This window comes from Cibotium barometz, chromosome 63 (genome assembly GCF_041138505.1).
Source record: "Cibotium barometz isolate CiBa-2024 chromosome 63, ASM4113850v1, whole genome shotgun sequence".
NCBI classification, from domain to species: Eukaryota; Viridiplantae; Streptophyta; class Polypodiopsida; order Cyatheales; family Cibotiaceae; genus Cibotium; species Cibotium barometz.
This window is the reverse complement of record NC_141108.1, coordinates 1,482,902-1,499,753: the sequence shown is the minus strand read 5'-3', so window position 1 is coordinate 1,499,753 and position 16,852 is coordinate 1,482,902. Positions and strand designations below refer to the sequence as shown.

Genomic DNA, 16,852 nt, shown 5'->3' with positions numbered 1-16,852 from the left:
CAACTTAGCCCAAAACTTGTTCAAATCTGTGTAAAGCTTGCTCAAATTTGTGGGAGAAGGAGAAGAATCCTCTTCAAAATTTTCAAGTTTTAGTTAAATTTTGCGCATCTTCAGATTACAATGAGAAGGTTTTCAATCCGGCTCAATAAAATGTATTTCCTGAACACTGCTTCAACAAGCCTTCCAAAAAACAAAAAACATTTCTTCTAACCCATCAAAATAAAGTTAATGCTCAAAAGAAACCAAGATTTAACTCTACAAATCAAACAAATGTCTGAATATTTGTGCCTTACCATTGAAGGTAATTTTGAATTTCAATGGGAATATGCACTACTAATCGAGTTTCCAAAGCACTACGTAGGATTTGAAACCAGGTCAATATTGTTGAAGAATCCAATCCCTCTACCACCACTAGGCTACATGATTGTGGACCAAAAACATGCAATAAGTACCCTTCATGATCAGAGCAAAAACTATTATTCAAAATCTATTTGCTCTTGGTGAACACCTTTGTTGATGTTGGTGGAGGGCACCTTATCTACCATACATGATTAACCTTTCACTGGACCTTGAAAATCAATCATCAGTTGTTGATTGAGCAATTATTACTATGAGTACAAACAAACATGTAAATGGTCATTCCTTGCTTTAGCACCTCACTTGAAGCTTGTTTTTTTTAAAAAAAAAAAGTTATCATGCACATCCCGTTTTTCATGGAGGCACCTCAGACATCAAACTAAATCCTTTGGCTGACTAAATCACTCATAAATAGAAAAATAAATTACAAATGATCAATGGATCAATGGCCAACACAAGATGCATACCTTAATTAACATTAAAACCATAATCTGTAGGAAAAATATAGTATTCAACAGTACTCCCCACCACTAGAAAAAAAGGCACAAATTGTCATGTATTACAAGAATTTAACCTCAGAACTGGTAAGCATTACATGTTCAAGCTTACACAAGTAATGAGAGGATGGTTGATACAATGCCCTACGAGGATGGCCACTTTCTGTTTAGGAACCCAAAACATAATCTAATCAGCTTCATTACAAATTAAACTGGGGATAAATGAGAGGATGGTTGATACAATGCCCTACGAGGATGGCCACTTTCTGTTTAGGAACCCAAAACGTAATCTAATCAGCTTCATTACAAATTAAACTGGGGATAAATGATATGCCGATGATGGATAGGATAATCTTGATAATTACCCATGTTGATAGCAATTTTGATACTATCTTTAGCATGGGGTTTGCAGAAAGGATATTCATTCTCTGGTTTTCTTGTTGCTCTCCTTCTGCTGTCAGCTTAATTGTTATTGATATAAGTGATTATCAGTGTACACTTCTTCCATGGAGTTGGTAACAGCTGCTTAATCAACCCAATCATTGTAATTTAGCCTCCGTTTTGCCCTGTTCTTCAGTATTGCGTCACATTAATAATGACGATCATGCCTAATGATCTCCATTTTAGCACACAATAGTAGATACTGCGCTAGATCATTATCGATAATTAAACTCATAATATCAAGATTAATTAATTGTTCTTTGGGGGGTGCGTTTTGGGACCATTGTAATCCACATGGAAAGCTGCCGACTCATCTACACGTGGGTGCGTCCCTGCAGTGGTTGCAGTCAGCTCATGCGCAGCTTGTTGATCATACTGCAGCACAGATCTAGTCTTTCTTCTGATTTCGCTTTTGTTTCTCTCTGCTGCTTCAATCACTTCATAAACTTTGTCGGAAGGGCTAGTTAGTGGTAAATCACCTCTAATCACTTCTGCTTTTTGTGGAAAAAGCTTGTGGTAATCGCTAGCAAGCTTTCTTAAGGAGACCCTTTCGTGCAGCTTAATTATGGGCTTTGATGCTACTTCTGAGTCATCCTGCACAAAAGGCGCCCACACATTACAATGCATCAAATCCTGCGCTACGCTAGGCTCAAAAACAGCACATCGAATCACCAATACACATTATATTAATTGATGTAGATAACACCACGTTCTTTATAATTACGCAGTAATTGATTGTGATTATATTTTTATCAATGTACCTGCTTGGCAGCAGCAACAGGATCTGCCTCTGCTGCACCATCCACCGGCTCTATACCAGCCATAATAGATTGATCTGAAATTCAGTCACAGCTTAGATTAGCGTCCAATCTATGATTCTAGCACGTAATTTTCAACCGAAGCAATACTGTAGCCACTAATAAATGAGCTAATTATCCTAATGAGCTGAAGTAGATGCAAATCAAACCGGACCTTGTTGTTGCAGGAGGGTAGTGGTTGTGGAAAGGAGGAGAAGGGCAATGGAGACACAGCAGAAAAGGAAGAGTTGGATGGCTTGGGCGGGCTTAATGGTAAAAATGATATTGCAGGTGGTAGGATTCATGGTGGAGTATTATGAGCTGAATCTGACAAAGGAGAGAGGGTTAATGGAGGGTAACTGCAGGCTTCCGTAATTAGGGTTGGTGTGAAGACTACACTAGCAAGACATGGGAACAAGAATGAGGGAATGGATTGAAGGGACTTCAACCGGCAGTTTGCTCTATATATTTGGTTGGAGTGCAAATCATGATAAGATATGAGGTCTACAGGCTACAATTATGTAGGAAGCATATCAATGCAACTAAGTAGCAAGCTAGCAAGAATTAGATGATTATTAGCAAGAATTAGATGATGATTAGCAAGTGCAATTGGATCACTATTGCTACTCTCTAGGACCAAAAACTAGAAAAAGTTCAAGTTGTCATGGCCACATGGTAGGCTTCCATGAGCTTATATGTAGGGATTTCTCATTGGTGGGACCCTGAACACCTTTAATTCTGGACACTGACAGTGCCTAAATAATTATAACGCCCCTCCCCCTCCATTGCCCCCCCCTAGGCCTAGACTATGACCTTGTCTAGTCTTTCTATCCATACCCTTGTCTGGTTTTGTCATTGTTGAGAGATTCAACTCATCAACCCTCATTGAACCTTGTCTGGTTTTGTCATTGTTGAGAGATTCAACTCATCATAGCAACCTCATTGAACACATAGTAAAAGTAACTCATAAACACTTTACAAAGCATATAAACACTTTATAAAGCATAATTATTTTGTTTAATCTGCAAATGGGCAAGAAGTTAGGACCCTAATACACACAAAGCCACACATGGCCTATGTTAACATCAAATGTCACATCCTAGGCAAGAGTGAAGGTGTATATAGGAATGCTACACTTTAACAAGAAGAATAGGTGTTTGCAAGTGGGGCCTTGCAATTTTTACAAGAGAAATTGTGTGTAAATACTTGCTGAAAACAATATGCACCTCTACGTGTACAAGGCCAATAAGATCTTTATGTTTCCATAGTCTCTCTCGACCAAGACCATGATCATGTCGTGCTTTATTTCTTATGGGGTTCAACTTGCCACAAGGCTTCAAAACTAAAGGTGTATGTACACCCAAGTTGTCGTTACAGGTAGGCTCTGGAGTTGTGATTGACGTAGTAGACTAACTCTCATCCATGGCAACCATGATCATGTCGTGCTTTATTTCTTATGGGATTCAACTTGCCACAAGGCTTCAAAACTAAAGGTGTATGTACACCCAAGTTGTCGTTAGAGGTAGGCTCTGGAGTAGTAGACTAACTCATCCATGGCACCTTTCCATTTTCCACCCCTTATTGGATCTAGTAAGGTATTCATGACATGGGAGCGTATCCACCCCTCATTGGATCTAATAACGTATTCATGACATGGATAGTACATAAAGACTTTTGGTCTAAGTTAAAAAATTTCAAACCCTACATAACATGAAAATAGTAGTGTAATACTTCTTACAAACAAACCCCAGACATTATAGTACCCTTTCAAAAATGTGATGTAGAAATATAAACTCCAATCTTTATCTCATCAACTCTCTCTCTCTCTCTCTCCCTCTCTTCAATGGCAGACATATACACATATATATTTACATGCACATATACATGCATATATATATTGAAGACAACAAAGGGAAACAAGCCTCTATAGCACCCTCTACTCCCTCACTAAAACGCAACTACCTTGACAAGATGTGTCCACACTCAAAGCAAGAGAAAACTCCAACAAATCCCCGAAAGAACATGACAAGCACAATCTAGCCTAGGGGAACCAGGTGGAGGAAGTTCGAGAGACAAGAGGCTCAAAGAAGATCAAAAGAAACCAGGTGGGAATAGGCTCTTGTGGATAAAACTTAAGAGTTTAGGGAGCTAGCCTACCCGAGTGTGAGCAAGTCCTTAAGGAATACTTAATAGTAGTATTAAAGAAGAGAGAAAGGATATGGTGTAAACAAGTAGTATCGAACCCACCACTAAATTATCCAAGAAGCATCGCCATCTTGTGACCAGCAACATCCATGATGTGTGTGGGGTTCACCATAGATCTCACCCACGACTACATGGCTGAGCAAAAATGGCCACCAGCCCAACCGTACCACTCAAGGAGCCCAGCGCCTTCAGCCCCATTACCCCCCCTTAGCCATCAAGATGGGTCGGATCGTCATCGCCGACCCATGCGAAGCCTCAGCCTGCTGACTATGCTCACTATGTACTAGGCTTGCCCTATCACGAATCATTGCCCAGCCCTAACTCTCCCCTAACTACACCTTTGCTTGGGTTGTGGACTGCAGCGGTCGTGAATCGCCATGCATGGCACTTCTCCTTGGGCCCCCTCCTCATGCGTATATATATGTATATATGTATATGTATATGTATATGTATATAGGTATGTATGTATGTGTGTGTACACATACATACATACCTATATCTGTGTACACATACATACATACCTATATGTGTGTACACATATATGTATATAGGTATGTATGTATGTGTGTGCACACATACATATATACACATATGTGTGTGTATATATGTACACACGTATACATATATATACATATACGCATATATGTGTGTGCACTTATCAATTCCTCCCTAAACATAGAATTTTTGTTGCAAGTTTTGAACTACTTAAAGACTTTCTCAAAGTACTTCAACTAGAGGATCAATTCACTAGTTTTATCCTTAATTCATATTTCACATAAAAAGTAATCATTTGTTTATCATCACACTGCTAAAATGATCTTTTGTACTCATGAGTAATCTTGTGTTTTATCATCATAATGTTGATGATCTTTAGTACTCACAAGAAATTTTTTTACAAATGGATATGATGCGCCAGCTATGTTTGTTGATCTTCTGCAAATAGTCCATGTATTGAAGGTATACTATGATCCTTCAATGCTTAAGTCCATGTATTTAAGGTATACTATGATCCTTGAATGCTTAAGGCCATTGGGTGTTTAAGCCCAAATAAATTCCATATGGTGATAAAAGATGAGTTAAAAAGGTAGGGTGAGGGGTGTTTTATGATTCGGTTGTTTGACCAATTTTTTCTTTTCTTTATATGGCCCATCTCACTAGGATATGATCAAAGACTCTTGTATTTACCCTCAAAAACTGTACCATTGTATGTGAGATATAAGGAAAAAGCTAGTTGGGCGTTTGAGAATTAAAAATAGAAGAAATAAAATTTTCAAGAAGTGCAAAAGCAAGAACTTGGAATGAATATTGATGATGTCTTGTACTTCACCTACTAGGAAATGTGACTAAGAATTTTTCTCCTTTATTGTGTACATGTATATTTTCTTAACAAGTAAGACTCAAGAGAATATATATTTTCATCTTTGTTTTATATCTGAGGAGCCATCCTTTCCCACATGTCTTCTGGTTATGCTAAAATATGCCCAAGAAATAAGGAGTGTGCTACTATATTGAACATGTAATGTTCATTGCTTTTTCATTATTGGCAGAGAAGATAAAGCTACAATTTAACATAATGTCATTTCTTTTTCATTATTGGTAGAGAATATCAAAAAGTGTCCATTTCAAAGGTTCAATAAGAAAAAACTTTTTGGGCCAAAGTTTTCACTCTCATTATGATTGGCCCATGATTATAAAGTATAGATGTGGCTTTTAATCTAAAGATAATTTTAAACATTTTGGGTCAAGTTTTTAATATTATTATGATTTAGCCCATAATTACAAACTAAAGGTAAGGCCTTTCAAAATTTCAAGGTTATCTTACCATTGGACTAATAATATAACAAACCAAGCCTCTCTAAATATAATGAATAAAATTTCTCCATTAGGAATCTCCAATTTCACCTTCATTTGAAATGTACCTCCATCTATGCATGCCCTCAGAACGTATATCTCCACAACCTTAGCTTATTTACGTTAGCTTATTTACGTTAGCTTATTTACGTGGATACCATTGATCAACTCATAACTCTTCTTTATAATGAGAAGACAATGGGAGATCCTTAAGGAAGTTTATGTTCCCACTTTTGGTACCAAATCAACAACAAATATGCAATAAAAAATGAGACCCTTCAGGAGGTTTATGCCCCTCCCACTTTTGACACAAGTTAACAAAAAATATGCATTACTCATTAAATTCATACCCCATGGTGGACAAGTATAAAAAACTAAATGACTCATTAAATACATACCCCATGGTGGACAAGTATAACAAACTAAATGACTATGGAAAAAGAAATGCATTAAGAAAAGGAGGGAGACAATTATTCTATTTATATTTTTTCCACTTTACATTGCCTCTTTACATAATTGTTTGAATTAGGTTAAAATATGTTAATTAGCTCTTAAAATTAATCAAGCTCTTCAATATTATTATATTAACTTAAAGTTACCTTTGAAAGTTTTCAAATACTTGACATACTTTTTAAATGCTTCATTTTTTATATCACATAGTCTTTTACATCATTTTACACTTTGACTTTTATCTCTTGTTGAAATATTGAGTATGAGTCATTGACTGGTGTGGCAAGGGTTAAATAATGTTACATATATTTGAAATTTTATGGGAGAGGCATGCATTGGCCTAGATTTATGTGTGAGAGGAGGCAAGGACTCTCCTGAGGTGCATTTATTTGATGTAAGATTTAATTTTCTATAAGGTAATTTGGTGAGAGATGAATGTAAATAGGGAAAAAAGGTCAGACATTCCAAGTGATGTAAGCAATAGCCTTGTACTTCATGATGCATGGGGCCACATGGGCTAATGGAGAGAATCAATCATAGCATTAGGAAGTTTGTGGACATATTCTAGGATTTCATGGAGATATTTAAGGAGATGATTATGGATCTGAAGATGATGCTTGTGAGTTATAAATTAATATAATTATCCCCAAGCTCATCTTGAGTGAAAATTTCATATTCTAGGATTTCATGGAGATATTTAAGGAGATGATTATGGATCTGAAGATGATGCTTGTGAGTTATAAATTGATATAATTATCCCCAAGCTCAGAGTGAAAATTTACAATGAGGAATTACAATCTTCTTATGTTGTTTATCGTATCCAATTAAGTGTGTTTAAAGTGTCATTAGCTTATTTCTGTTAAAAGACATGGTGTGAGGTTAAGCTTGGCAATGATTGAATGGATCACACAATGGAAATGCTTATCACATAAGCAAAATCACACCACTAGAGCAACACATGCCACCACTTAGATAAGAATGAGATGTAACTAATGAGTAATAGAATGTACTCAAGGCCACCAACAAAGCATCACATAAATGCATGCTAATGAAAATGCCACAAAGAGAAGAGTATTTCCACAAAGGACCACTTAGTATATTAATCACTAAGCAAGTACACAAAGCATGGGCATTACACTCTCCACTTAGCTCTATAGAGTGAGTAGTATACCCTATTTATATAGACTCAAGAGAAGGGGGCGCCTAGGGCCCATGAATCTCTCCACCTCCCTTAGATTTCTCACCAGACTCACCTAAAAGGTGATGCCTCAATCATGGGAAAGTACCTACTAGACCTACACTCAGTTACTCTACTAAACGAGCCTTCTAACCTTAGAACAAGACACTCTAAGGTATCATTAAGGATCTCACACTAAGAATGGATGCTAGATCACATATTTTCATTGTGGTGTTTTGAGACTACCTAGATTTACATAATTTTAAGTTGGTATTAGATGGTATAAGCAAATGAAATCTCTTAGAAGTAGGATTATATTTAGGATTAAAATTGGTATTAAGATAAGTGTTCTATCCCCTCTCCTTGTGTTCTATCACTTCATTTTGAAACCCCTTAAAGAGAGAGACATAGAATTTTTTCTTAGCATCTAGGGCCAAGAAAATAGGAAAACAATATAGAGATAAAGCTTAGAAGTAGGTAAAAACTACTTGTTGTGGTGACACATCTCCATTGCATAAAAACAAGTTGGTGACTCATCTCTATTACAAAAAAACAAGTTGGTGACTCATCTCTATTTGTCACGTAGCATGTAATATGCTTACGGCTCGACCACTTGTGGAGTTTGGGCCTCGGAGCATGGCCGGCAAGAGCTAGTGGGATTCAAGGGTGAGATGCCTAGCGGTTGGAATACCAACAACGGCCATAGAGCGGGATGGCCAGGTGACCGAGCGGTCGTGCAGTTGGCCAATGTGTACGAGCATGCTTACACATAACTAGGTGAGTGTGTGTGGACATACAAACATTTATCTCTATGGTTAGGTGGTGAATGTGAGCCAAGTCTTCTTCCCCTCCTCTCTCCCATGGCTATGGTGAGTCTATGACATAACACTATTGCACAAAAACAAGTTGATGACTCATCTCCAATGGACAAAAGCAAGGAATAGGAGCTCTCAATCTAGTATGAACCTATAGTAGATCGATATTGACTCCTCCTTTTAGCAAGTAAATTTTGTTACACTCTCTACATGATCAAGTAAGATTCTACTTATAGTATCAACTCTATAGTGGCTCAATCTCCTTAATCCTCATTGGTAAGAGCATATAGAGCTCCACTGCTCACCCCTGGTCTTGGCACATCTACAAGGTGATGTGCTTCTTCTTATCTCTGATTGGTACATTGATTTAATAGCTAGTTGTCCCTATTCTTGGGCTATTAAGGTTTAAATATTTAACCAAGGTTAAAGTGCCTTCCACACTATAGTTCCATATAAGTGGGTAGTTCACATATAGCATGTATATCTTTGTAATGTTTTGAAAATGAAAAACTACATGTAAGATGAGATTATCATCATGGGCATTGCTAGCACAAGTAGTACATGCTTTTCCTTCCATTATAGCATCATCATATCTACTCAAACTAAATCAACTTAGGTAGTTCATCAACCAACTGCATGGCCATACTAGGATCTCAACACACCTATCGCAAGGCAAAACAATAAGGAAAAATAGACATAATAGAATCACCAAGAGTGTTGGTGTATAACCAACAAAAAGAATTTAATATACACTTGATCATTAACTCACAAAGGACATTATAGAGAATAACATATACTCAAGAATAGATTATATATTGATATTATGCATGAGCACTTAGTGTAGATACAACTTATAGAGAGCTATAAGTTAGTAATTTCCATGCAGCAATAAAAGGTGTGTCTATAGGTAGCTCTATCAAATCGTGGAACATTTAGTATTATCAATGGGTTATTTCCTAAGCTAGTGTTTTTGAGGCGTATCTAGAACTATAGAGAGGTGAATGTAAAGAGGGTTTAAAATGTGAGGATTAGGCTAATTAAATCAAATAATAATTTTCTAATCTTCTCTCACATATGTATACAACATATAAGTCCCTCAATTATGAAATCCCCCCTCATGTACTAAGGTGCCATGTTACATACTATATATATATATATATATATATACACACATATACACATTTATAATGTGACCCCCTCATGCACTAAGGTGACATGTTATATATATATATATATATATATATATATTACCCCCTCCTTAAGGTTAGCATTCAACATTTATGGGAAAGAAAAATACACTTTTGTTAAATAGAACTATGGTGAATTCTTTTGCCTCTGGATGTAACAAACATTCTGAATGATTTTTCTTAATGGTGAGGTTGTATTTTGTTCTAACTTTATGCAAGGATAAGAAATAGCATGCTAAATTAGTTTTTGAAGTCCTATTGAAAAAGATAGACTAATTTTCTTACAAGATGTTGAGAACTACACTTAAGAAGTGAAGAAATGTTGGAATATACTCTAAGGCCCAAAAAGGGTACTATGATACCTTACAATATTCATGGTTTACAAGTAGAGATGGGTTGAAAAATGATACCAAACATCAATGCACTATCATTTTTTTCCATTTAGTTTTATTATATTAGATGTTTATGTCAAAATCTCTTAATGAGCTGCTAGATCCACTCTAATTTTAAATTAAATTATTTCCTAATTTATCTCAATCACTCCTAACACCAGTTTTGATTTTCACTATTGAATCTTGACTTTATGGTCTATTTCATATAGCCTTTACCTCAATTTTCATTTTTCACTCGACTTTAGTTTCTTACTATGCTCATAGAACATTTTATGTCATTTTTATAGTTTCGATCATAGCTTATGACTTTAAGGCTAATATAACCTCATAGCCATTCTAGCTACTCCAACATATTATATATACACTCAAGTTTTTAGCCTCACACACACACACACGCATGCACGTGCATGTGTGTGTGTGCATGCACACGTCGACATGCATATGTGCACGCATGCAGTCACACACATATACACACACAACGCATGCACACACAACACATGCATGCACATACACACACACACGTGCACATTACTACCATAATTGAGGCAATAGCAAGGAATAAGAACATATGCAAGAAGAACTAATGTATCTCAAACCTTAATTTCATTTTACAAAGCACTCCAAGACTACCATTTGCATTTTTTCCACTACCATGCTTGAAAATGTTTGGCTGCTGACCCCCTATCTAAGATAGAAGTAGAGTGGGGTATGCACAACCCCATCTCATATAGAATTGGAGTTAGCTATACACAACTCCACTACAACATTTGTTGATGCACACTCCCTCTTATCAAATCTATTACTACCATAATTGAGGCAATAGCAACAAGGAAGGAGAACATATGCAAGAAGAACTAATGTATCTCAAACCTTAATTTCATTTTATGAAGCACTCCAGGACTAACATCAAATAGATTTCTTGGTCTTTTAAGTGACAAGGATGAGATCTAGTATGCTTCAATTTCCTTGTAGCCCTACACGTATGCTCTTTCCTCCTATGTGCATAGGCATGCATGCATCTTTGTGTGTGTGTGGGTATAGGCATAGGCATGTGCACATGCATGTATGTGCACATGCATGCATGTATGTGCACGTGCATGCATGCATGTGTGTGTGCATGTACGTGTAGGCATGTGCATGCATGCACGCACACACACATGCATGTATGGATGCATGTGTGTAGGCTTTGATAAGAGGGAGTGTGCATCAACAAATGTTGTAGTGGAGTTGTGTATAGCTGACTCCAATTCTATATGAGATGGGGTTGTGCATACCCCACTCTACTTCTATCTTAGATAGGGGGTCAGTAGCCAAACATTTTCAAGCATGGTAGTGGAAAAAATGCAAATGTTAGTTTCATAGTAGGCCTTAGGAGGAAAGAGTTAAGGTGGACCATACGTGATGCAAAAAAATCATAAGAGTTGAACACATGCAAGAGGCCAAAAATGTGAAATTCACATAATAAATCCTTCGTTACATGGTTTAAAAGAGGAACTAAGATATATACCCATAATCAAAGCTCCCCCACCATGATACATGTGCGGGAGATCCCCCACTAGGTAAATAGACCATACACACGACATCCGATGTCTTTTTTGTCGATGGTGGAGCACTTTTACTTACTGATATCCCGGCTAAGTTTTCCCACCTCTTTACCAAGTTTAAAATTTTGAGGCAAAGGTTGGGGCCATGTCTTCACCCCGCCAATACCCAGGATTCCCCTCATGCCAAGGCACAATGACCCTGGGTGGCATAAAGCTCATGAGAGTTCAAAAGCACTCGACCCTTGAATTCTCCACCAATTTGTACGAATTTACCAAGGGCACCCTCACACATCTTCCTAGTAATAAAACTATGCAAAAATGGAGATGTGTAAGAACAAAGATATGGGTAGAGCACTTACATGAGAAAGCATTTATAACACATGCTTGTTTCCATTTACAAATCATTTCTCGAGTTTATTTCCAATAGTCTCCAAATTGCTTCCTATGTACAATCAATGCCTCTTACCAATAGGCATACACGAAAAAACAAGTCAACAAACAGCAACATGCTAAAACACTCCATAGCATCTAATTCCTCTTACTAATAGAGGCATACATGACAAAATATCAACAATAAAAACATGCTAATACATTCCATAGCATCTAATGCCTCTTCCAATATGCATACATGACAAAACGTCAATAATAAAAACATGCTAATGCACTCCATATCATCCAAAGGCCTCATTACACATCTCATGGCATGGGAAAAACCATGAGTGTAGTAATAATGCCAAAATAAGGCATCAATTTCATCAAGAAAGCCCCCTTCAAGGCTAATGGAAGCTCTCTTTTGTGATAAGGCCACGAATCCCAACACTAATGCTTGACATTATGCAAGATTTTAATGAATGAAGTAAAAGCCCTCTTCTAATGCCTACACTTAACCTCCATATCTATGATTTATGCACGGTTGTTTGAGAATGAGAAAGAAAGAAAAAAATGTTTGCAAGGTCTTGATGAACCTAGCAAAAGCCCATTCCTAATGCGTGTAATCAAGCACCATAGCCATGATTATGCAATAAAGTTTGAGGATAAGCAAGAAAGAGGAAAATCTTGGTAAGATCTCATTTCAATTACTCCCATTTCTTGAGAAATGCTTACTAATTTCCATGGCTAGCTGGGTTTTGCCAAGAAACATGAGAAAAAGCTTCAATCTTGATCAAAATTCATAAAAAGGCTTCAATATTTGCTCATAAATCCTAAAAATACCTTGAAGTAGCTCATGAATGATGGATTCAAACACAACATGAGCTTGCTTTCATGCCTGTGAGCTACTTGCACAAATTAGCAAGTTGTTGCCCCTTGAGATTTCATCGTTTTCTTGTTGCTGCTTCTTGTGCATTTTTTTGGATGTGAAAAGTGTAAGTTATGCCAAGAAATCCTTATGGTGGGTGCTCTTCCCGGACACACCAATGAGAAACCCATTGAGAAAAATTTTCAAATCGCCATTGATTTCACCACCTGCTCGTTGCATTTTTCTTGTCATGCCTCTTAATGAAGATGGTGCCCAATCAAGCTCAAGAACCTCATAAAATGCTCAAGTCACTAAGCTCCACAAGACTTGCACATTCTTGTATGACCTCTAGGTTTTGTAGAAAGATTCAAGAAAATGCCCCAAAGGTTTTAGAAATTAGGGAAAATATGCCTGAAATTGATTGGCTTTATATGGAGCAAATATGAATCAAGTAATACATATTAGGAACCTCACGGGAAACTAGGGTTTGAAAAACCTATAAAATTTTCATAAATTAAACAAAAATGTATCAAAGCGCAAAAGCTATGATACCACTGAAAGAAAGGGAATCACTCTTTTACCGGACTATGCATGGCTTAGGCTCAAAAGGAGTCTACAAGACTAGCTCTCATGTGGAAGAGAAACACCATAGACAAGATATCTTGAAAGATTGATTATGATTAGAAAAGTGATTAACATTTCATTAGTGTCCATAATTGGTATTTATATCTCCTACCTTTACACACTACCACTTATTAATGTCCCCCCTACTTGGGCATCCTCCCACACCCATGGCTTGTCCCCATTATTGTAGATAGCCCATAGGCACTTTCTTACATCCCCCATGAACTTTTCTATTGGGTATGATGCCATGGTGAGGGTGGTATTACCACTTGAGACTCTCAAGGGCAATGTCAAAACCCTTTACTCATAGTTTGGATGCTTAATGATACTCCTTAATGACCATTAGTGCAAAGCTCCCCCTTAATGGCATAGGCATAAAGATAGTGTAAATTGGAGGATACAATGAATTCTCAAATCAAGGGGGTTTTAATATAGTATGAAATAGCAGCTCTCCAATGTCAAGTTTAAACCCTCAAAGGTCAATGGTAGGGTTTATTGCTTATAACTAGCATTAATGAGATAATGCTTGATTCTCTCACTACCGATGAATAGAATGCTTCAAGATTTGATGTGTGCACTTATCATAGACCCATTTGATGGCTCCAATCCAAGTATAGGCTCCTAGATGGTTGTGCTATTTGTAGGGATGATTTGGCAATGAAATTGCTACAAATTAGTTGATTCCTTTTGATATGGTGTAATCCTAGGACCTTGGAAAGAGGCCTATGTATATGGTTTGAAGTAGAAATCTTCAAAAGGTAGATCTCAACTGATTTGCAGACAGAGAAGGTTTTCTACTTCTAACGGAGAAAAGCTACTTGTAATAGGCTTAACTAACTACTTAATGAGGTTGGATCAAGACTTGTTCTGATATCAATTGATGGGAATGTGAAGGATTAATCATGGAGGATCATCCATGGATCATCACACGGATGATGACTAATGAGATATATTTAAGAACTTTATCACAAAGCATAATGAGCACAAGGTGATGATACTAAAGCATAAGGAGGGCAAGGTTATGATAGGAATTTTATCACAAAGCATAATGAGAGCGAGGTGATAATAATGAAGAACGCGTCTTCTTTTCCATTAGATTTATGCCTCTTAAATAGGGTTATGGATATAAGGATTAGATCAATGCAAAGAATTTCTAGGTGAGATTACTTTAGGTGCTAAATGTGATCACCTTCATTTGTGGATCTACATACCCTTTCTATGTGACCCTTTCTATGTGGTCCAAGTCAACATTGGTGGTGGCTAGTATTCATGGCTCTTGTCCACTTGCAGTAGGCATGGATTCCCTGACCTTTTACTAGCTTTTGCATTGCTTGAATTATTTCTAAGTTTTTAGACTTTACACCATGGACATTTAAATGGCTGGGTGTCACTTTATTTTTCCCAATAGTCATCACCTACAAAACCTAGGAAGATAGACTTGAAATCCACAAGCAATTAGAATCTAAAGGACAAAGAGTTTGAATGAAAGACTCGGCTCACCCCAACATAGCTTAAGTAAAAGAAGTGAAACTTGCTAAGATTTGAGTAGCTTCAAATGTAGACCAATGGGAAGTATTTTGAGATCAACATACTCTCTCTCTCTCTCTCTCTCTCTCTCTCTCTCTCTCTCTCTCTCTCTCTCTACAATCAAGATATGATCCTTCTTTTACATTATTGCCCTTCTTTATAGTGGAATTTAGATAGCATGGACTCTTAAATCTCTTAAATTAGTAGATCAAGTGATGAAAGAATTTGAAGTATGAAACACTTTGCAAGAAGTACATATGCAAAAATATTAGCTGATACACATATTTTCCTTATGTAAAAATGGTTTTTTGGTGGAATTAAATAATAAAATTCCATGTTTAATATTGGAACTAAAATTGGTTTGTCTCTTATTCCATAATATACTCGTCAAGTTGAATTAAAGTATGGGTGTTCTAGAGTTATCTCATGTTCCATAATATACTCATCAAGTTCCATAGTGTGAGAGAGATTGAAATTTTTAATGCTCTATAAGAAAAATGTGAAGCAAAAATTGTAAATGGCATTTATATGTCCTAAAATAAAAGCATTATGTAAATAACTTCATGTTGAATTGAGAGGAGCATCCAAGTCTCCTATCCATTAAAATATATAGGTAGTAACTAATATTATCACATAATATAACAAATCTTAGCCTAGTTTGAGTACACAAAATCCCTTCATAAAAATTAATTCTTAAGTACTATATTATATGCATTGCAATGTACCTATATTTTACATAAATAATAATAGTTTTATTTTTTTAAAATCAAGAAGATTTTTAAATGGACAGTGGCAAGATAAAATAATAACAACTCTACATAAAGGTAGAAAGGGGATATATATTTCTAATGATACCATGAAATATAAAGCTTAATTATTAAATAGAGGTGTAGAGTGAGGCATTACTTCATAAGGCAAACCATTCTATTCAAGAACGAAGCCATTGTATCTTACTTTCCTAGGCCCAAAAAAACTTTTCTACATGCCACATTCTTGGTAGAAATAAATTCAACTTTTTCTCCAAGCTTTTAGTAACATTTCTACATGAGCCCACTCAAAAATGCATTCAATGTAGGATTAAAAAAGCTGGTAGTATGTTCTTCTCCTAGCCTAACTTTGTTGTCCTTTATGAAAGGGGCTACTTAACATGTTGTTCTCTTAGCCAAACATTGTTGAACTTTATGAAGTGGGTTACTTAACATTGGTATATACAAGGTCACTCAACATTGCATTGAATGTAGGATGACAAAAAATCGGTAACACATTCTTCTCTTCTAGCCAAATTCTTTATCAAGTGGGTTCCTTAACACATGTCACTAGTTTGGTGGTTGTCTTTAAATTTTTACATAGAACACTCTCAAACATATAAATGAGTGATAGGACAGGATCCTATTTGGTAAGCTTTCTTGTATATAATCTTTACAAAAAGTAGATGATGGATGTTACTCTAGATGCCCTTGTCTTTGCCCACACATAAGGAAGCGTCATAATAGAGTGGAGGGGATCCTATTTGGTAAGCTTTCTTGTATAATCTTTATAGAAAGTAGATGATGGATGCTATTGATCTAGATGCCCTTGTCTTTGTCGACACATAAGGAAGCATCATAATAGAGTATTCATAATAGAGTAGTTGTGGATAGAGCACGCTTTAGAAAAACCTTGGTTTAACATCAAGTTAACTACTACTTGTGTACATAATGCATTTAATTATTTCAGAAGAATAACCTCCTAAAGGAAGGTAAACATGGGAT

General features: G+C 36.4%; 1 protein-coding gene across 1 annotated transcript; it reads right to left on the bottom strand.

Annotated features, from left to right (window-relative positions):
* Positions 1-891: 891 nt before the first annotated feature.
* On the bottom strand, positions 892-2,670 carry LOC147603556 (uncharacterized). Its single transcript, XM_086796022.1, has 3 exons — positions 2,268-2,670; positions 2,057-2,130; positions 892-1,889 (listed from the first exon to the last, which is right to left on the bottom strand). The coding sequence occupies exons 1-3, from the start codon at positions 2,395-2,397 to the stop codon at positions 1,545-1,547; spliced, it is 549 nt and encodes a 182-aa protein (XP_086652148.1). The 5' UTR covers positions 2,398-2,670; the 3' UTR covers positions 892-1,544.
* Between the last annotated feature and the right edge of the window lie 14,182 nt (positions 2,671-16,852).